Source organism: Oryctolagus cuniculus, chromosome 13 (genome assembly GCF_051225735.1).
Source record: "Oryctolagus cuniculus isolate XC-2025 breed Fujian yellow rabbit chromosome 13, ASM5122573v1, whole genome shotgun sequence".
Classification (NCBI taxonomy): Eukaryota; Metazoa; Chordata; class Mammalia; order Lagomorpha; family Leporidae; genus Oryctolagus; species Oryctolagus cuniculus.
In genome coordinates, this window is record NC_142879.1 from 6,773,346 (window position 1) to 6,794,895 (window position 21,550).

Here is a 21,550-nt window from a genome sequence, read left to right on the forward strand (position 1 = left end):
ATCTACCTTCTACATCACAGTGCACAAGGTTCAGTTGCCGGCTCTGCTCCTGGTTCCAACTTTCTGCTAATGTGCACTCTGGAAGGCAGTAGATAATGACACAAGTATTTGGGTCATTGCCAACTACGTGAGAGACCTGGACTGAGTGCCCCACATCTGATTACTTGGGGAGTGAATTGAGAGGTGTACTCTGTCTCTTGGTCTCTCAAATAAAATAAGTAAATAAAAATATTATTTTTGAAAAACACCCAAAAACCAAAATAATTTGGTCACCCATAACACAGAGAACTCAGACGTTAGTTTTTGTGCTTTGTTTCTGTAAACCCTGGGTGTCAACAGCAATGGTGATGGTTGTAGTGTTGGGTAATGGGATATCTGTTAAGTTCGGCAGAAAGGAACAGTGGGCCACATGCACACTTATGGAACTATGTGTAGATCTGCTGAGAGAGCAGCACCAGAGACACATGGACCTCAGGAAGACGAAGAATGTCAAGGTCCTCTCTTGGGCCCAGAGCATTGGAAGAACACAGGATCCCACTGACTTGAATGTAAAGACGGAGAAGATGAGGTGGCCTGTGGAGATTTGAGACAAGATCACATTCCTCACTGGGAGCAGCAAGAGCAGCCCAATCACACGGGGTTGCACAGAAGTGTAGTCAAGTGGGGATCAGAAGGCTCACTTCCACTGAGAAGCAGTGCAAGTGAGGAGAGGGAAAACCTGAGAGAGGAGTTCATAACCAAATGCTGTGAAAATACACCAGAGTTAAACCTTAGATACGGAAAGAATATACCTTAGAGGGCTTAGATATTTTTATTCAAAATAAGTGGTCAATGTCAAACATTTCATTACAGGAAAAAAAATCTTTTTTTTTTTCCATTTGAGTGTGTGACTTTCAAAACTGTACTGACTGTGCCACATTTTATTTATTTTTAAATGTGAAGGAAATCTTCCTCAATCTTTGGCTACTAAAGTGCATAAGAAGGAACACGAGTCAAGTGCCTGCAGGAAAGTCGTGAACATTTTCAGGTCACCACAGAAAATGATGCAATATATTGCCCAATTTATATTTATATACAATTTATAATTTATAATATATTTAGCCTCAATTTAGGATGAATTTGACACCATGCAGCATGTGGAATAAGATTTTCTCCACCCAACATGCAAAGTCACCTCTCCATATTTTTAAGGCCCAATCTCATACCTATTGTAAGGATGTACTGATGTGCGTTAAACTAAGCTAAGGGCTAATATAATGAGGAAATCACAACCTGTGTGTCTGGGAGGCTCACTATCAACTGGAAAAGACAGACATAAAAGGAAACAAATATTCCCAAGGCGCAGTAAGTCCTAGTAAATGAATACGGGACTCAGAAAGACAATTCCTAACTTTATCAGAAAGAAGGAGGGCTAGTTTCCAAAAAGGAGGTAAGATTTCAACCGAGTTTGAAGGATGTGAAAGTCATACTCAAAGCAGGAGAAGACCTATGTGGAAACATGTTAAGAAGCGAATGCCCAAGCTGCTCTTCATCTTGATGTGATGATGCTCTACATGAACACAGGCATTTCTCCACCGAAAATTTCATTTCCTTCGACTGTGTTTCAAGCTGAAGTGGCCTGCATAAGCATTTTTCACTAATATTCAAAACCATGTTGAATTTTGCTTTTAAATGTTGTGTTGTTAGTCTAAATATATCAATTATTATAAAGCAGTTATAAAATATATACATATATGTATTATTATCACCAATGTTTATTGTTGACAAATGTGATTATCTGCCATGGACAAGTAAAGTAGTTTGCCTGGAAGCCTACTGACTTAACCATGTAGCATAAGTATACGCCACACACACAACTATATTAACACCTACAAACCTACTATTAACTTGATTGCAAGCATAAAAGTTACCATTAAACAAATGGTTAAATTTAGTTAATAAGACCAGAAATGTTAGGATCAGACATAACTTAATTTTGACATTTTCCCAACATAACAACAAGCCCTTTTATAAAATACAATGCTGAAATTAAAGGCAAAGGGTATGTTTTCAAATGTCATGTGATGAAGTGAGCTGCATTTCAAAACAACATTTAGAAGCTGACTAGTCACACAATTCAGGGATATCAAAATTAGAATTGCATGGATTCATTCATTCGTCAGAAAGCACTGGCGGCCTCTTTGCCCACAGAGTGTTAAGTTATTCATGAGCGGCTTAAGACATACACTTTTGCCAAATTTCACAGGTGCTGCTTACAGAGAATGCCTGGGTAGTCTCCACCCCTCCCTGGCAAGAGACAAATCTCCATTCACGAGAGAGGGAAGACTCACAAACAGAGAGGCCATTTTTCAAAATCTTTGAAGCCAATTCAATTTGCAACTTGAGCAGTTGTACCTCCTCTTAACAACAGGTGCAAAAGGATACACTGACTCTCTTATAAATAGTCTCCAAAGAAGCTCTTGGCTTTCACATTTTAATGCCATGGTTCTTTACATGAGGCCAGCTTCTCAGAGGTCTGCCTATTTAAATGCATCAACTCTTGCAGACTGCACTTAATTTACTTCACTAATGAAAACACCAAATGGGAATTCATCAGTGTCTCATGCGCAAATTTTGCTATTATCATATTAATATGCTTTACTGATTTGATCTTTCTGACATAAAGAGAAATATCCCTTATTCTTCCTCTACAGTAAGTTACTATAACTCCTGGTTATTTTCCCAGCAATGAATATGATTTTACGCTTGGAATTTAAATCCACTGTCTCTTGATTGAGACCCTCAAGAACAGAGATGCTTGTCTGCAGTGCAGTTGAGTGGAAACTACACTAGAATGGGCTCAATTCTAGACTCACATCACCTTTCCCAACTGTATTTTCTTTGAGAAATCACTTAATATGCTGATTTTCATTTTTCCTATCTGTTTCACAGAATGATAAAATCTTACTTGTATTGGAGTGAATGTGAGAATTGAATAAGATACCAGTTATGAAAAATACAAATAAGACTATAATATGTAAATGATAAAAAGAGAAAATCAGCTATCAAAAATAAATTACTTTTCTCAGAAGACAATATGCCATCTTTTCAGTCTTATGCTTAACAAAGATTTTTTTTTAGGACTCGAATATGTCACCTGTAGAATAAATTCATTCTAAGTTAAACTTCATCAAAATTAGAGAGGTTGGGAGCGAGTGTTTGGTCCAGAGTCTAAGACAGCTGAGTGCCACACGGGCGTCCCTGGGTTTGCTTCCTGACTCTGCTCTACACTCCAGCTTTCAGCTAATGTGTACCTTTCGAGGTAACAGGTGAAGGCGCACATAACTGGGTTCCTGCCTTCCACATGGGAGACCTGAGAAGCCCCTGATTGTGTTCCTGGCTCCTGCCTTTGTCCCTGGCACAGCCCTGACGATTGTGGGCTGCTGGGGAATAAAAGGTCAGATGAGAGTGCTCTTTCTCTGTCTCTCTCCATCTCTTTGCATATCAAATAAATGATAAAAAAACTTCAAAATCTTAAAAAGATCTTCTCTTCAACTGACACCATTAAGAAATGAACACAGCAGATCACATTCTGGTCTGCAATACTTATAATTCAAATACCTGAGTAGATACTTGTATCACAACATGGAGAAGCATAATGTGACGAATAATAAGCAAACACATTTTTCAAAGTGGAGAAAATATTTAAACAGTTCACAGAACCTGATCCATGAATGCTACATAAGCCCCTGAAATAATATCTAACATGATCGATGTCAGTGAAGAGAATGTTCATATCATTTTAGTCAGACACTAGCAAATGGCTAGGAATCTGAAAGTGGTTGGAGCCAGCAAAGGTTTTACTTTTCACATATCTGGTACTGCAAACACAGGATAAGTTTCAACTACTTTTGTCTTCGTAACTCAACTCTACCAATTATGTGTTGTTAACTATTTTAAAGAAGATGAATACGTGCAGTGACCTTGGATGCGAATTTGAATGGGTTTCTGTTTTTTGTTTCAACAGTGTTCATAGGACAGACTCAGAAATACTTAGGAAAATAGAACTTCCATGCAGAAATTTCAGAAATGTGGTGTTGATAGCTGCATGAAATGATTGAATCTAATTATTAAAAAGGTCTGATTTGCTTCAAGAATAAATTTTATCTAAGAAAAAAAGTCTGTGGCATTTCTGCATCAAAGAAACATGAGTTAAAAGGAGAGATTGGGGATAGGTGTTGTGCAGCCTCAGCTTAAGTCACCACATGGACTCCAGTGTCCCATAGGAGACAGCCTGGTTCACATCATGGCTACCTCATGCTTCTTATCCTACTTCTTGCTAATCCTTTTGGGGTGGGGGCAGTAGATGATGGTCCAAGTACCTGGGTTCCTTCTGCCCATTTGGGAGATGAGATGGAGTTCCTGGCTCCTAACTTCAGACTGGCATAGCCTTAAGATTCGCAAGCATCTGGGGAATTAATCATCAGATGGAAAGAGCTGTCTTTCCCTCTGCTACTCTGCCTTTGTTAATGAAGATCCTGAACATATTCTTGTTGTCAAGGAGCTTCCTCAAAGGCTAAAAGTAATTTTTTATTTTTCCCTTTTGAAACTTTATACTCTTGGCTTCAGATTTCTGTGTTATCCCAACAAAGAAATAGGGAACAGATGCTAGTAATCTATTCCTTCTCTAAAATAAAGGGTAATCTGCAATGACTTTTTCAATGAATAAATGAAAATACTCTTTTTTTGACAGGCAGAGTTAGTGAGAGAGAGACAGAGAGAAAGGTCTTCTGTTGGTTCACTCCCCAAATGGCCACTACGCCGGCACACTGCGCAGATCCAAAGCCAGGAGCCAGGTGCTTCCTCCTGTCTCCCATGCGGGTGCAGGGCCCAAGGACTTCGGCCATCCTCCACTGCACTCCCGGCCCACAGCAGAGAGCTGGACTGGAAGAGGGGCAACCGGGACTAGAACCCGGGGTGCCAGCGCCACGACTCACTTGGCTAATCCTCCAATGTCGTGGACATACACATCAGCTCAGAGCGTGGGAAGATAAGACAGGGAGCATAGAGAAGGACTGCCAGCCTCAAGTCAGACTACCTCCAGCACCCTGGCTTTGCTGGCCCCCGATCCTGTGTCCTTCATTTCAGTTTGGTTAAGCCAGGAGAGAGAATGCAACAGAGAAGAAGATGCACGGGAACTGAGGACAATGTGGGACTCCTGACTCCTGGGGGAGAAGAGCGAGCTGGCTTGCTGATGGAGCCACTTCAAGGTCCCACAGCTAAAAAGCAGAAAACAGCTCAGCTTTCGGAGCTCTGCATGAATGCTAAGCAGCCCGAATCCAAACTCAACAGAGACAGACAACATCATGTCTGAGGACACTAAGCTTTGGATCTAGCTGACCCTCCATTGTGAAGCACATTTGTGACTTCCATTTCAGCCAAAAGTCAAGCTGACATTTTATTAAAATTCTCTTGTTAAATGCTAACGAGATTACATTCAGAGTGACCTGTTCCTAAAAACAGATAGATAATCTGAACAATTGGATTTCTTGACAGTAACATAGGCATTCCCATTTCTAACTTTACCAGAGGATAAATCACTGACCTTCTTGCCTCACAAAGTTATGCAAGGAACATTGTGCCTGATTGGCCTGTTTGCATATTAATATCCCTAAAAATGACTAAGGGAGATTTAGGGTGGAAATCTTATTTGTTGTATGGAATTCTGTAAGAAAACTCAAGTAATTTATGGACATGGAAGCCATGAAGATGTGTCAACTATATTCCAGAAAATTTCATTATGAATTGAAAACATTTTGAAAAGTAGATTGTTTTTCTTCCCTCTGTGACTAAATGACTCATATCTGGTACCTACCTCCTTTTAATAGCCTTTGTTTATTCTCCTATGGAACTAAAGTCTTTCTAATTTTTACTTGTTGACTATTATGGTTAGTGGTTCATTAAGCTAGTGATTATACACTGGGTTGAAATTATGGAAGCAGAGGGTTGAGGGAGGGAGAGGGAGGAAAACAGGGTTATTTTCTCAGAAATGTACTTATAAAATACATGAAATCTGTTCTGTTTATATTAATAATTTTAAAAAAATTAAAAAAGTATGTTTAAAAAAAGCCAAAGTGGGTCTCTAGTTGAAATAATGATATTGCAAATAAAAATAGAATAAAACATGGGGCCGGCACTGTGGTGTAGCCGGTAAAGCTGCTGCCTGCAGTGCTGGCATCCCATATGGGCACTGGTTTGAGTCCCGGCTGCTTCACTTCTGATCCAGATTTCTGAAATGGCCTGGGAAAGCAGTGGAAGATGGCCCAAGTCCTTGGGCCCCTGAACCCACGTGGGAGACCCAGAAGCAGCCCCAGGGTCCTGGCTTCTGATCAGCACAGCTCCAGCCACTGAGGCCAAATGAGGAGTGAACGAGTGGATGGAAAACCTCTCTCTCTCTGCCTCTCCTTCTTTCTCTGTGTAACTCTGACTTTCAAATAAATAAATAAATTTTTAAAAAATTATTATTTTAAAAAAAGAATAAAATAGTGCCCACATTTCTCTAACGTTAGTCTATTCTAAAGCAAAGTGATAGTCCTTGGATAACATCTGATTCCAGGTTTTGGCATGAGGATTCATGGTAGTCCTGGAATGTTGGCACCCACTGTGTTGTCCCATCAGAGGTGCTATCCTCATGTGATATGCAGCAGCCTTCTCTCCAAGTGGGCATTTCACTTCCAGACAGACACTTTATCTTTTTTTTTTTTTTTTTTTTTTTTGACAGGCAGAGTTAGCGAGAGAGAGAGAGACAGAGAGAAAGGTCTTCCTTTTCCGTTAGTTCACCCCCCAATTGGCCGCTACTGCCGGCGCTACGCCGATCTGAAGCCAGGAGCCAGGTGCTTCCTCCTGGTCTCCCAAGAGGGTGCAGGGCCCAAGCACTTGGGCCATCCCCCACAGCCCTCCCGGACCACAGCAGAGAGTTGGACTGGAAGAGGAGCAACCAGGACAGAATCCGGCGCCCCAACTGGGAGTAGAACCCGGTGTGCCGGCGCCGTAGGTGGAGGATTAGCCAAGTGAGCCGCGGTGCTGGCCTAACACTTTATCTTTTGATAATGATAAAGAGTAAGTATATTGGTTTGTAGTTTCTGTTTTGTGTTCCTTTTTTCAGATTGAAGAGAGGCTGGTTTTATAAACTAGATTGCCTTCCTAGGAAAATTTAAATATTTTTAATTTCTATACATTATAGAAATATTACCTGTAAACCCATCTGACCTTAATACTTTCCAAAGTTGGCAATCTGCCTACCCCTGCCCATTACCTCTCTGACCTCACTTTCTATTTCTAAATCCTCCCATACTTAAGCTGTCCAGACTCCACTGCACCTAACGTTTGAATAAGCTGTTCAGTGTGTCCACTCCTTCCGCATTTACTTCACATCATTACTGGCAATCCCGCTAAAAATTATACCCTCACATGAACACACATACAAATACACACACAATGCATTTTCTACTCCCTTCTGGTTCAGTTATTTTTCCAACACAAATAAAAACTTCTAACAACACATAATTTGTATACTTTCTCTTTTACCTACCTGAAACATAAACTCCAAATTTTGCATTCTCTCTCCCCATATCGATATATATCTAATGCACCCCCTTTGTAAATGACATTAAGTATCAAAAATAGCTACAAATTAAAAGTAATTTTAATTTTTCAAATTTTTAATTCTTTAATAAATAAAGCATCAAAAAATGCAGATTTTATTTGGAGTCTGTACTTGGCTTTGTTCTGTTAGGTAATTCTATCGAGGTCCATCATCTTAACTGCTTCAAGAGTGTGACATTTCTTTGTTTTTTCTTTGATCTGATAGCATATTTCAGAAACAGGAATGAATGAAATCATGGATGAGGTGTAACAATAGAGTTTTATTAAAAAAAAAAAAAGAGGATGGGGGCCAGTGCTGTGGCATAGTGGATAAAGCTGCCACCTGCATTTGTAGACATCCCATGTGGGCACAAGTTCATGTCCCAACTGCTCCACTTCCAATCCAGTTCTCTGCTTCAGCCTGGGAAAGCATTGGAAGATGACCCAGGTCCTGTACCCGCATGGGAGACCTGGAGGAAGCTCTGGGCTCCTGGCTTTGTTGGCTCAGCTCCTGCCGTTTTGGCCATCTGGGTAGTGAACCAACAGAAGACCTCTTTCTCTCTCTCTGCCTCTGCCTCTCTGTAACTCTGCCTTTCAAACAAATAAATAAATCTTTAGGAGTAAAAACAACAGAGGAAGCTGGATATGGCTCATTAAATGTTACTACTTGAGCCATCACCCTTTGCCTCCCAGAGCAAGAAGGAAGCTGGAATTGAGAGAGATGGCAATTAAACCCAGATACTGCTTATACGGACGCAGGCATCTTGACTGTCAGATCAGAAGCCAACTGTATTATTCCTCTTCTAACATATCATTACTACTTTTGCTTACATGTTTCTTTTTTCTATTCCAGAAAGATTTTAATTAATATGTTGAACAAGTATGCAATATCATTAACCTATATTAACTTATAATGCTAATTTAGTAGAAGGTAGTAACTGAGGAAATATCTTTACTATACTATTTTTTATTTTTTATTTTTTATTTTTATTCTTTGACAGGCAGAGTGGACAGTGAGAGAGAGAGAGACAGAGAGAAAGGTCTTCCTTTTGCCATTGGTTCACCCTCCAATGGCTGCCGCGGCCGGCACGCTGATCCGAAGCCAGGAGCCAGGTGCTTCCTCCTGTCTCCCATGCGGGTGCAGGGCCCAAGGACTTGGGCCATAGCAGAGAGCTGGCCTGGAAGAGGGGCATCTGGGACAGAATCTGGTGCCCCGACCGGGACCAGAACCTGGTGTGCGGGTGCCGCAAGGCGGAGGATTAGCCTATTGAGCCACAGCGCTGGCCTGCTATACTATTTCACTCAGAAACATGGATAAGCTCTAGATTAAATCAAAATTTCCATTAAGATTCTAATTTTATTGTTGTTTATTTTCTTAAAGGCTTTCATATCCTTGTGAATGTGGACATTTATTATTATTTTTATTTATTTATATATTTGAAAGGCAGAATTACAGAGCGTCAGAGCTAGAGAGAGAGAGGTCTTCCATCTGCTTGTTCACTCTGCAAATCGCTGCAATGGCCAGAACTGTGTCAATCAGAAGCCAGGAGCCAGGAGCTTCTTCTGGGTCTCCCATGTAGGTGCAGGGCTTCAAGGACTTGGGCTATCTTCCACTGCTTTCCTGGGCCATAGCAGAGAGCTAATCAGAAGTGGAGCAGCCAGGACTTGAACAAGCACCCATATGGGATGCCAGCACAGGTGGTGGCTTTACCCACCATTCCACAGCACCAGCACCCTTAATTTATTATTTTTAATTGAGTTTTGCTCATCTTTTGGAATGATGCTAATTTTCACTTGTAGTTAGCAACTTTACATCTTTAAATACATTGGTCAGTGGCTATTTTTATTTTTTTCTGTGGTTGATTCTCCTTGGCTTTCCCGGTAAATAAGCATGCTATCAGCAAGTAATAATTATATTTTGTTTCAATATTAATTTCTACACTTTGGCTAACTGTATTATCATGCTATAATTCATGTCGATCTTCAAAACAAAAAAGCAAGAGAATAATTTTATTCCTTAGTCTTAAAGTTAATATTTCACAGGATTTTTTTCATGAAAATGATTTATAACCTTGAACTGAATACTCTACTGGCGTCTTTACTAAATAGGCAATATTTTCAGAATGAGTCTTTGGATATTATAACATCTGACATTGAATATCCAAGCGTGTCCTTTTGTTTTCCTTGTTGGTAGAACATCAATTGAAAAGCATAGAATTCCTTATTTTTTCTCTCAAAATGCCACTAATTGATTTACTGTACTCTAGTATTTATATGTTAGATTCAAAAATCATTTTCATGCTCATTTTGTTATCTTTCTAGGGAAGGAAACAAAACAAAACAAAACCAGTTGGCTGTCATAGTCTTTGCAAGGAAGACAAGTTGGATTTGGCTTCCTGATCACTGGTAGATTGGATGGTGGTACTTGGCTTTATATCCACACACCACATGGCATCCTGACAAGCTGCTGTAGTCCTCTGGTTCTCCATCATGGAAGAAAGAGAAATTAAAAAGGCCAAACTTTGGTGCAGAAGGAGCTCTGGTCATGTCTGCCTCTGGTTAAAATCCTAATCTGGCACATGTTGACCATGGAGCCAGGAGTGTGAGATGATGATGCTATATTGTACACATTTTGAATTTTCTTGTGTGCACACGCACACAGCAAATGAGTTTTTAAAATGTGCCAAGTCTTTAAATTGGTGAACCAGGAAAAGTGATTGACATTAACAGAAATCATTACTCCACACAATCCTCTTTTTTTTTTTTTTTTCCAGTAAATCTCATTTGGTGCTCAGTGTTTTCACATCTGATTCAAGTCTTGCAAGGAAGTGCTCTGTCCCTCCCTCTCTCTCATTGCTTATGAATTTTTAAAATTTTTATGATGTGCTTTTTATGATTATTATTTATTTGAAATTCAGTGTTACAGAGAGAAGGAGAGGCAGAGAGAGAGAGAGAGAGAGAGAGGTCTTCCATCCACTGGTTCACTCCCCAATTGGCAGCAACCGTTGGAGCTGCTCCCATCCGAAGCCAGGAGCCTGGAGTTTCTTCTGGGTATCTATCCCATGCGGGTGCAGGGGCCCAAGGACTTGAGCCATCTTCTACTGCTTTCCCAGGCCATAGCAGAAGGCTGGATCGGAAGCAGAGCAGCCAGAACACAAACCGGTGCCCATACAGGATGCTGGTAATGCAGGTGGTGGCTGCTACACCACAGCGCTGGCCCCTCTCATTGCTTCTTCTTAATCAGTTTTTTCCTTAGGAAAATTCCGTTATGTATATTGGGTAATTTTAGTCTTCCCCCATGTCCAACAGGAACCTTTTTCCCCATAAATTTTCTCTCTCTTTCTTTCTTTATACTACTGGGCTAGTTTATAATTTTATTCTAACAGCTCCATCCAGCTTTCTCTAAACAGTTTACTGCATTTATTTTAATTTCAAGTTTAGTGACCATGAATTCATTTTCCCAAACTTTCTTGCTTCCTGATGGTCTCATTCCATGGCGGAATGCTTTTGCACGGATGCTGTAACTTCTGCAAGGTCTTAAACAGGAGGCACTAGCAAGAGCAGGGAGCCCTTCTCTAAGCAACATGGTAAACCTGGAAGCACCATGGCAGTCATGAAGACCCTTAGCTCTGCAACCAGACTGAATGAGTTTGGATCTCAGCATTGGGACCGAGTTGTTCGGATAATCTGACTTCCAGAGTCCTCAACTGCAAATTTAGAATACTACTGCTACCTGGCAATACAAAGGCACTAAAGAACAGTGTTTGACACACAGTTGCATTTGAAGCGTGTTAGTGACCATGGTAGTTTTTAAGGTGTCAGCCTCAGACTCATCTCATCTCCCTTCACAAAGGCACTTCTGAGCCACTGCACCAAGGACTTCTGGCAGATTCTAATGAATTTCTCCCCGTCGGGCAGGTATCTCACTGTCAGGTTTTCCCTCATTCTTGTTTCCTGCAGCATTGCTTCCAAAAGGTCCACATTCTGGCGCATCAGTGCAATGATTAAGTAACTGCAGGCAGTGATAAATTTTTTTTATTTTCAATGGGAATTTACATGAGGCTATGAAAGAAAAATCACGTATTTAGATCGTAATCAAGTGTTCTTATCTTTTAAATAGGCAGTTGAATCTACCTAATATCTTTATCCACATCTATCTATCTATACACTCTTTTTTGCTCTACCTGAGTGTGTGTGTGTGTGTGTGTGTGTGTGTGTGTTTAGGATAACACTGAGGAGTATATATTACCTTAAAATTCATACTTTCTTTATATTATTTGTTTTAAGATTTGTTTACGGCCAACTCTTCTGCTTGTGTGGATTAATTTTACTTCAACTCAATAAAAGGTATTACCTCAGACTTGGTCTTTTTTGTTCCCTTTGAGAAACCTACATGAAGTCTTCCTGCTGAGTTTAATAGAACAACCACAACAAACTGACCTTCACTTTCTTCTGTGCTCTTTTGTCACATCAATGTTCTTTTGTGTTGTTCTATTTGTTGCTGTCTGAAGTGCATCTAGATTGTGAGATAGGGGATTTTTATTTCAATTGGCATTGATTTTTGAAACGTATTCATTCACTACACAACTTGTGTTGGCTACCCTCAAATGAAGTGCTTCAGAGATTTTTCTTTCTGGTATTAGAGATTTGCGGAGATATCCACGGTGGTAATATTAATTTTTATGTCTTTCCCTCAAAAAGATATTTACTTTTAGAAAATGGTACCTTAGATTTAATGCTCAAGGAAATAACTCTGGATTTCAGTTTCATGTAATTTAGTAACTTTGTATATTTGAATGTGTGTATGTGCCTGTGTGCATATATACAAACATACATATACATGTAAGAAAGTTGTGCTAAAATAAGATAGTAAGGATTATTTACTTAATCCATCATTAAGTCAACTCAAATGAGATCTCCCCCGTTAACTGGGCAACTGTGATTTCATAAATACATTATTGTATGATTTACCTGACTTTCAGCCTTTAGTACAACAGATTGTTGCTTATTAGTACCATCATTTACCAGGGAAAGGAGTTTAGGGCAAATGTTATCTGAATACAAATAGTTACACAGTGACAATTTTGAAAACCAATTTCATCTATGGGCATAAAAGTCTCCAATACCACTTGTAGGAAATGTAATGTGATGAGAATTTCATGGGATATTTAAAATTATTTGAATTATTCCTTTTTCAAGAATATTGTTCTTTTTAAGAATTGAATATTCTAAATTTCTTTACTCTCAGATCACTCCAACACCAGAATATTTATCTTTGGCCACAGCATATGAATGGAGAGTGAAAGAAGGAAAGTGTATGGGTGATAATTTTGATATGCAAGTTGGAATTTAGCTTTGGGATAATGAAAACACTACATACACCACTGGAACAGAAGATGGTTTTTAGCTTCCTATTTCTTCTGGCAAGTTAACAAGTATCCATTTCTTCTGAAACACAGGTAAAACTGTTCAGAAATTATTTCATTGCAAATGAGATTGATTGGAGACTCAGCCCTCATTTAACCAAATTTAAAAGTTGAAAGACCGTCCATTCTAAAATTTTACTGTCAATAATACAAGATTTGGAGAAACAATAGTGGCCTGAGGTCTAATAGACTCACATTGTGTAGTTCAGATACAAACCATTGATGGTTAATGTGTCAACAGATAACCTTTTTATTAACTTGTAATCCATAACATTTTTCTCTATGCACCATAACTTTGTGTGCCAATTAGCCATCAAGGAAGAACACACCTAAAACAACTCTTCAGGGTGAAAATCTCAGAGTTGTAAGTTATAAAAATATGTGAGATATATATGTTTTAGTATATAAATCAGCATTTAATTTGTAGGACTATATCGAGTTTTACCTGTATAAGGATGAAGCAGAATAGTCCCTGAGTTAGACTGAGAAAGTAATTAAAAGGATTGTTTGCAAAGGGTTTAAGTTATTCATCAACTGAGAAAGCAACACAAAGGAACTCTTTCTTGATGCTTAAGCAAAGTGATTCTCATCAAACAGTGCATGGAAAGGGGAGTTCTTCGTCTCAACCTTATAGGCTCTTTACTGAGAATTCCTGAGGGAATTGGTTCCTCTTTTGCGCGAGGCAGCTTAGTGTTCATGCAGTGTTCTGGAGCTGTATGCACTGGATCTGTTCTCAAACCTGGCTATTGAAGCAAGCAATGCTATTGACTCCCGGGGAAGAGGGAGCTTGTGAGCCACATTAACTCATTGTTAGAAGACTGTTCTTAGTGTGAAGAGGCACAGCAGGAGACACTGGAATGGCATTTCTAAAGTTCACCATGTGAGAGGAATAGAATGAACTTCCTGGATTTGAAATAGGGTTACACTCACGACTATATCCTCAGCTCTTGGCTTTTTTTTCTTCAGATGAGCGACTCACATGTATCCAAGGAAAATCAGAAACACTAAGATTTTTACTGAAAATGTAACAAGATGATGACCTGTAATTTTGCACAACTGCACAGAGATGCGTAGCAGAAAAGTCCAAAAACAGCAAGACCGTTGGGCTCTGTTGGTATTATCAAAATTGGCTACACTAAAATAAAAGTGTTTTTAATGGGTTGAGTTTGGACCTCTTTCCTGAACAGACTGTGGGCCACAGACAGCATTCACTGGACCAAATGTTGAGTTAGGCAATTCTTGGCTGCCCTACGTAATATTTTATCCATGAGAGAAATACAGCAAGCAGACTAAACATCGTAATTCCACAGATTTCATTTTACTTTATCATTTTTATGTTTACTCTGCCTGAATTACTGACTGTTAAGACAAATACATAGGTGCTGGTGCTGTGGGGTAGTGGGTAAAAGCCGCCACCTGCAGTGCCGGCATTCCATATGGGTGCAGCTTCCAGTCCCGGCTGCTCCACTTCCAATCTGCCTCACTGCTATGACCTGGGAAAGCAGTAGAAGATGGCCCAAGTCCTTGGGCCCCTGCACCTGTGTGGGAGACCTGGCTTCTGGCTTCAGATCAGCAGAGTTTACCTGGGGAGTGAATGAGCAGATGGAAGACTTCTCTCTCTCTTTCAATTCCTGCCTCTGCTTCTGTCTCTCTGTAACTCTGGGTTTCAAATAAATAAAAAAATCTTTTTAAAAAAGACTAATACATAATATATCTTAAAGTATAAATGATATTTTATGCATAAGTATGAATCAGTTTAAAATAATTAAATTCAAATGACAGCTGTCAAAGGATGTAACAAAGTGAAAGGTCATGAAAGAATTTCTGAGCAGATCAGAAAGTTGGAATATTAAAGTGAAAAGATTTTTTAGAGCCATGGGTGTTGAATTACAGGCTACACTAAAAACTGGAGGAAATGAAGAGGTACAGGTGGGCATACGGCTTTGGCTTACTTTAACATACGTTAGAAGCAGTCCTGAAACAAGGGTGAGGGGCACACACTCTTTTCTTCTCTCCCTAGATCCCCTGAATTAACATGCAGTCTACTAACACATTTTATATAAGTAATGTATGTATGTCTTCCTTCCTTCCTTCCTTCCTTCCTTCCTTCCTTCCTTCCTTCCTTCCTTCTTTCCTTTCCTTTCTTTCCTTTCTTCCTTCCTTCCTTCCTTCCTTCCTTCCTTCCTTCCTTCCTTCCTTCCTTCCTTCCTTCCTTCCTTCCTTCTTTCTTTCTTTCTTTCTTTCTTTTGACAGGCAGAGTTAGACAGTGAGAGAGAGACAGAGAGAAAGGTTCACCCTCAAAATGGCCACTACGGCTGGCAAGCTGCACCAATCCGAAGCCAGGAGCCAGGTGCTCCCTGCTGGTCTCCCCTGCGGGTGCGGGGCCCAAACACCTGGGCCATCCTCCACTGCCCTCCCAGGCCACAGCAGAGAGATGGCCTGGAAGAGGGGCAACCGGGACAGAATCCAGTGACCCAACCAGGACTAGAACCCGATGTGCCGGCGCCGCAGGCAGAGGATTAGCAAGTGAGCCATGGCGCCTGCCAATGCTGTGTTTCTTACAAAATCTATGCTATCATCTTCATCACAAATTTTCTTTTGAGTGTGAAACACAAACAAACGTATGTGGTGAATCAGTATATTACATGTGCCCTAAGCACAAGAAATGGAGATTTTTGTTATAGAAATAGAAAATAATTACTAAAGCACATTTCGTGTACTGGATACATTATAATTCCCATAACTTTTTTATTTCTTAATAACAATTAGAACTATCCAAATAGGAAAGTCTTAAAATTTATTGCTTTTCTATTACTTAGCATGTGCTTGAGAGATATCATAGAGTGGCTCAAACTTGAAAAATAATGAAAAATATAAATGCAAGGAAAATTAATTTTCTAATTTTTCTGCACAGTTTCATATGAAATTGCTTTCAACAAAAGTTCCTTGTATTAAATTATAAATTCCATTTTAATTAAATCGCATATTCTATAAAATTGATAATTTCAAGTCCATTCAGTCAGATTCCTTTATTAGTTGGAATCCATGTTTGACTGTAATAATAATAATAAAAGCCAAACAGCAGTTAGACAAAATGGAATTGAACTCCTCTCTAAAATAACAGTAAAATTACAAACATTCCAGGAAAAATAAGGTGGCTTCACTATTTATCTTTATCATACTTTTATGTTTTCTTAAAAAGGATTTATTTATTAATTTAAAAGGCAGACTTACAAAGAGAAATCTTCCATCTGCTGGTTCACTACCCAGATAGCTGCAAGGGCCAGGAATGGGCCCAGCTGAAACCAGGAGCCTGGAACTCCATCCAGGTCTCCCACTTGGGTAGCAGGGGCCCAAGCACTTGGTGGGGGGGCACCTTCTGCTGTCTTCCTGGGAACTTAGCACAGAGCTAGACCAGAAGTGGAGCAGCCAGGGATTGAACCAGCACCCGTGTAGGATGCAGGTATCTCAGCTGGTGGCCTAACTCCCTGAGCTGCAATGCTGGCCCCTGTTTTTAACTGACACATAAAAACTACACACATTTATGGGTTGATTGATGTTATATTTTGATAAGTGTATATACTGTAGAATGTGCAAATCACGGTAAAATTTCTATCTCATCAAAACTGTCATTTCTTTATGGTGAAAACATAAAATTCTTTAAAGCTTTTTAAATATAAAGTGTGAGTACTTAGCATGTTGTCATTATTTTAAGTCCCCTGCTGGGCAATAGAATCTCAGAATTTCTTCCTTTTACCTTATTATGACTCAATTCCCTCAATTAACTTTCCCCTAACCTCCTCTCCCATTCTCCCCCAAGATTCTCAAGTCTTCTCCTCTCAGAAGTCCCATGCATCCCTTCCATTTACAACCATTTGTCCGGAATTAGCCATGTCCGTCCTAGGTGCAAGGAGGCCTGGAGGTGTGAGCAGCTTGTGTGCCGATGAAACTAGAGTCTGTGTTGGTAAGGGAAGGGGGACAAAGGCCTTGTTCCTCAGGTCTGTGAGGTCAGTCTGTGTTGGTAAGGGAAGGGCGACAAAGACCTTGTTCCTCAGGTCTGTGAGGTCGTTATAAGGAGGTGAATCTGGTCTGGGTAGCATTCTCAATGAGAGATCCACATAGCCCAGGCTGTGAGAGGTGAAGAATGGGAAAGGGGACCAGTTGCCCTCAGAGACACACAAAGTAAAAACTATTTATATATAAATACTATATAAATGAATACTGTATATATAAATAAATATATAAATACTATACATAAAAACTATTTGTATATAAATGCAGATCTATTTTTCTTTTGTATTTTCTTGACAGTTGCATTTCCAAAAGAAACATGAGTCAGCTGCTGGAGACTTGGTACAAATCAAAGCAGTGGACCAAACTGTGCTGCTAATCAGCTTATTCTCATAACCTCCATGCTCTTGTAAAACAAACAAGTGTTTCTTACTGATGAATGTTCTAGATGAAGCAGTCAGAAGAAAGGATGATTGCGTCTCAATCTTCACTACACATCTGGCTATCAGAACAGGGCGGATGAATAAAGTACTTGTGCTGCACACGACCGTAAAAGTTGCCTTGAAGAAATGGCTTCCGTTGAAAGCTGAGGGGTAACTCTTATCTAAACCATTTTCACTTGACGTTCTTTAACACTATGGTTATTCAGATCTGAATACGTGGGAGGTCTTTCATCAAATCTTAAGGAAATGAGACTGTCATACAAGAATAATGACTGACATAACATTTCTGAACCTGTCACTATGTGATTGACAGCTTCCAAGAAAACTCAAGACTTTTTCACTAGTCCAATGATGACACTAGGAAATGAGACCTTTTGTTGTTATTTAAGGATATTGAAATCATTTAGAAGATTTTCATAACAGAGCAAAACAATATTTTCCAAATGGCTAATGAATGGTTTTGTGTGAGTAGAACATCTATTCAAAGAATAACAGAGACCAAAGAATTCCGTGTAAAGAATTTCAGAATGTGAGTCATATGATTTAAGATTCCCATTATAATTATCACCTGTGGGATTTTGGAGTCGTATCAAAGAATAAAACCCACAGTTATCTAAAGGGGTTAAGATATACCCTTGGGGTCGGCGCTGTGGTGCATTGGGTTAAAGCCCCAGTCTGGGGTGCCAGCATCCCATATGGGCACCAGTTCGAGTCCAGGCTGCTCTGATTCTGATCCAGCTCTCTGCTATGACCTGGGAAAGCAGTGGAAGATGGTTCAAGTCTTTAGGCTCTTGCACCCACATGGGAGACCAGGAAGAAATTCCTGGCTCCTGGCTTTGGATGGGCACAGTTCCAGCCAATGCGGCCATCTGGGGAGTGAACCAGCGGGTGGAAGACCTTTCTCTTTCTGCCTCTGCCTCTCTGTAGCTCTCACTTTCAAATAAATAAATAAATCTAAAAAAAAAAGATACTCCTTTCTCCAACAATCTATGTGAAGCTATGGAACTAGAATTTGTAACGGCTGCCTAGCAGAAGCAGCTATGAGATTCAAGACTCATCTCTTCCAGGGGTGGGGAACTTCCAGCCTGTGGGTCGTAAAAGGCTCTCATCATCATATAGCCTGCCCCTGCCAAAGCAACCACAGGTAGGACTCAACATTCAATAAATCTCTAGCACACTAATTCTTGAGGTGATAATGATGAATGATGGTATAAATATACAGAAGGCCCTTGGCAGAAAGAGATTCCCCACCTGATTTTAGTCAAACAGTAAGGAAATGTGGAAACTCATTTAAACATAAATGTTATATATATTAACACGTAATAAGATTACTATAGTTACTCTTCATTGTATTAATAGATATATATTTGGAAATTTATTTAAACTTTTCTCTGGTTTTACTGTGGTACATATGGATATAAACATTTGTGTGTAAATATCCATCTATATATCCCCATATATGTACATATATTTATATACCATACACAAAGGCACTTTGGATCTATCAATGATTTTTAATAGCACAAAGGGGTTCTGAGACCAAAAATTCAAGATCAAATGTGCTGCCTGAATCCCATGTTTCCAGAGCGTTCCACTGGGCAGGTAGATTATCCTCCCTGGCATGTAATAGTTGTCTCTTATTTCTGCATTCTTAAGTGTATTTTACTCACTCCGACACACAAACATAATTGATTATTTCACTTCATTTCATCCATGTATTATTATTTTGTGTTTTTTTTTTGTTCTTTTTAGTACAAAATCACAACATCATTTTGAGTTTTCTTATAATGGAAGTCATGGGTAGAAGGAGGAGAAAGACAAGAAAGTTGTCTGACTTCTTGAAAAGAATTCAATATCATACATGGATATTAATGTGAAATTATTTTAAAATAAAACCGACTTCAGAGGCAGGCCCTTTGGTGCCATGTGGCATGCCCACATCTCATATCAAAATGCTACTGTGCTTCTGATCCAGCACCCTGCTCATATGTCAGAGAAGCAGCAGATGATGGCTCAACGGCTTGAGTCCCTGCCAACCATGTGGGAGATCCAGGTGTAGTTCCTGGCTCCTGGCTTTGACCTGGCTCAGCCCTGGTTATTATGCCCATTTGGAAAGTGAGTCAGTGAATAAAAGATTTTCTCTGTCTCTCTCTCTCTCTCCCCCTCCCTCTCCCTCTCTCTCCCCCTTTCTCTCTCTTCCAGGCTTTTACCTAGCCCAGCCTTGTTTTTTGCAGATATTTAGGGAGTAGATAGGAAATTTCTATCTCTATCTGTACTGCTATTTCTTTGCTTTTCAAACAATGAAATGTAAATAAATAAACTTAACAAAAGTTTTAGAAAAGCAACAAAAGTTGATTACTCAAGGAAATGGTATTATCACAGGATTATCGCAAGTGAGGAAGAAAAAGTATTTTGAGTCATTTGACTCATGAGAGAAGTGGTGAAGCTGTGTGATGTTTTATTACAAAGCAAGAAGTGGGGCCAGCACTGTGTGCATATCTGAGTGCTAGTTCCAGCACTGGCTATTCCACTTCTGACTTAGCTTCCTGCTAATGTGCCTGGGAAGGCTGTGGGAAATGGGCCAAATGCCTGGACCCCTGTGACCGATCAGAAAGACCAGCATGGAGTTCTAGCTCCTGCCCTGGATCTGACACAGCCTGGCTGCTGAGGTCAACTGGGGTGTGAACCAACTCACAGAAGACTTCCCCCCTCCGTCCATCCATGCTACCCTGTGTGTGTGTGCAACTGTCTCTGTGTCTTACAAGTTAATTCATTAATTAATTTAAACGTAGAACTGTACTCTCCATCATAAAGGGTAATTTCAACCTATCTGCCACTCTACACAGAGCTGATATACTAACCATCTTATTATTGAAGATACACTTTTGAAGGTCTCAGTTTGACTGTTTCTACATCTCTTAAAAATATTTTGGCACTTATTAAAATAAAAGAATAACTCTTCTCACAAGAAATGGATTCAGAAAGGCTGAGAAAACCTCCATACAGACAGGAAAACATAAAAATATTTGAAAGTGAATCATTGTTATTTATTCTCCATGTACTCAGTCAAGGGTTTCTGGAAATATTCCCCACCTCCTCACAGGTTTCTAGACTCCTCTCCTGCTGTTTCCACTACTAATGATCTTAATACATATTTTTTATTTTCTTAATATCATTTTATATTGTTCTATTCAAATATGGACAATATAAGCAAAATAGAAACAAAATCTCCCATTGATAGTAATTGAAAAATGTGATGCAGAAAAATCCAAATCTAGTAATTCTTCATCTAGCAAGGAGTGTGCACTGCTTTGTGTTCGATGAGTAATAACACAGAAATTATGCTGAACATAAAATATAAAAGTCAAGAACAGCCTGTGGCTATCCTTGATTTATTCAAAAGTTTTGGAAAACAAAGATTTATTTGTATTATATTGAATTCTGCTCCAGATAATACATCTTCATTTTATTCCACTGATTTATTTTGCATACACCCAGCTGTATTTGGGCTTCCACACCCCGATATTTTCCTTACAAATATTGTACTTTTGTAGCACCTTTGTATGTCCAACTGAGAATTCATTTGTTTTTGCTCAAACTGATGGAGACGCCCATGAACAACTTACCCTAGTGTGTGTGCAGTCTGTTTCTACTTCCCCACTCGGCTCTTGCATCTAGCTGCAGCTCTGTCCATACACTGGGCGCTAGAATCAGATTTCACAGGTTGATGTACTGATGATGGACACCCCACTTGGTCAACTCTTCCCTGGGCTTCACACATACATATCCTGCTCTAACTGTTTTGTTAAACAGAGGCCTGCAGTGAACACGTTTATAACCAGATTCTTCAACCTGACTCCTACCTCACCTTATCTTAGGGCACAGTTCTATGTCTGAGAGACTAATCTATTTTAAATGATGTTTCAGACTATTTTAATCCACACATGTAGAGCAAAAAGTTCATTACAATCAAATCAGAGTACTTCCTACTGTTTTTTTTTTCCCCCAGGGAGTATATTGATAGACATACTAAACCGTATGATTCAT

At 39.6% G+C, this 21,550-nt stretch overlaps 1 protein-coding gene across 10 annotated transcripts in view; it reads right to left on the reverse strand.

Moving 5' to 3' along the window:
* Positions 1–21,550, reverse strand: part of BRINP3 (BMP/retinoic acid inducible neural specific 3) — a 556,809-nt gene that overhangs the window by 51,750 nt on the left and 483,509 nt on the right. Inside the window, exon 8 of one of the 10 annotated variants that reach the window (XM_089312012.1) lies at positions 21,138–21,207. The exons of the other annotated variants lie outside the window; for them this stretch is intronic. Within the exon in view, the coding sequence (XP_089168138.1) occupies positions 21,153–21,207 (55 nt within the window). The 3' untranslated portion in view covers positions 21,138–21,152. Of the gene's footprint in view, positions 1–21,137; positions 21,208–21,550 lie in introns of those variants that run through there. 10 annotated transcript variants of the gene reach the window in all.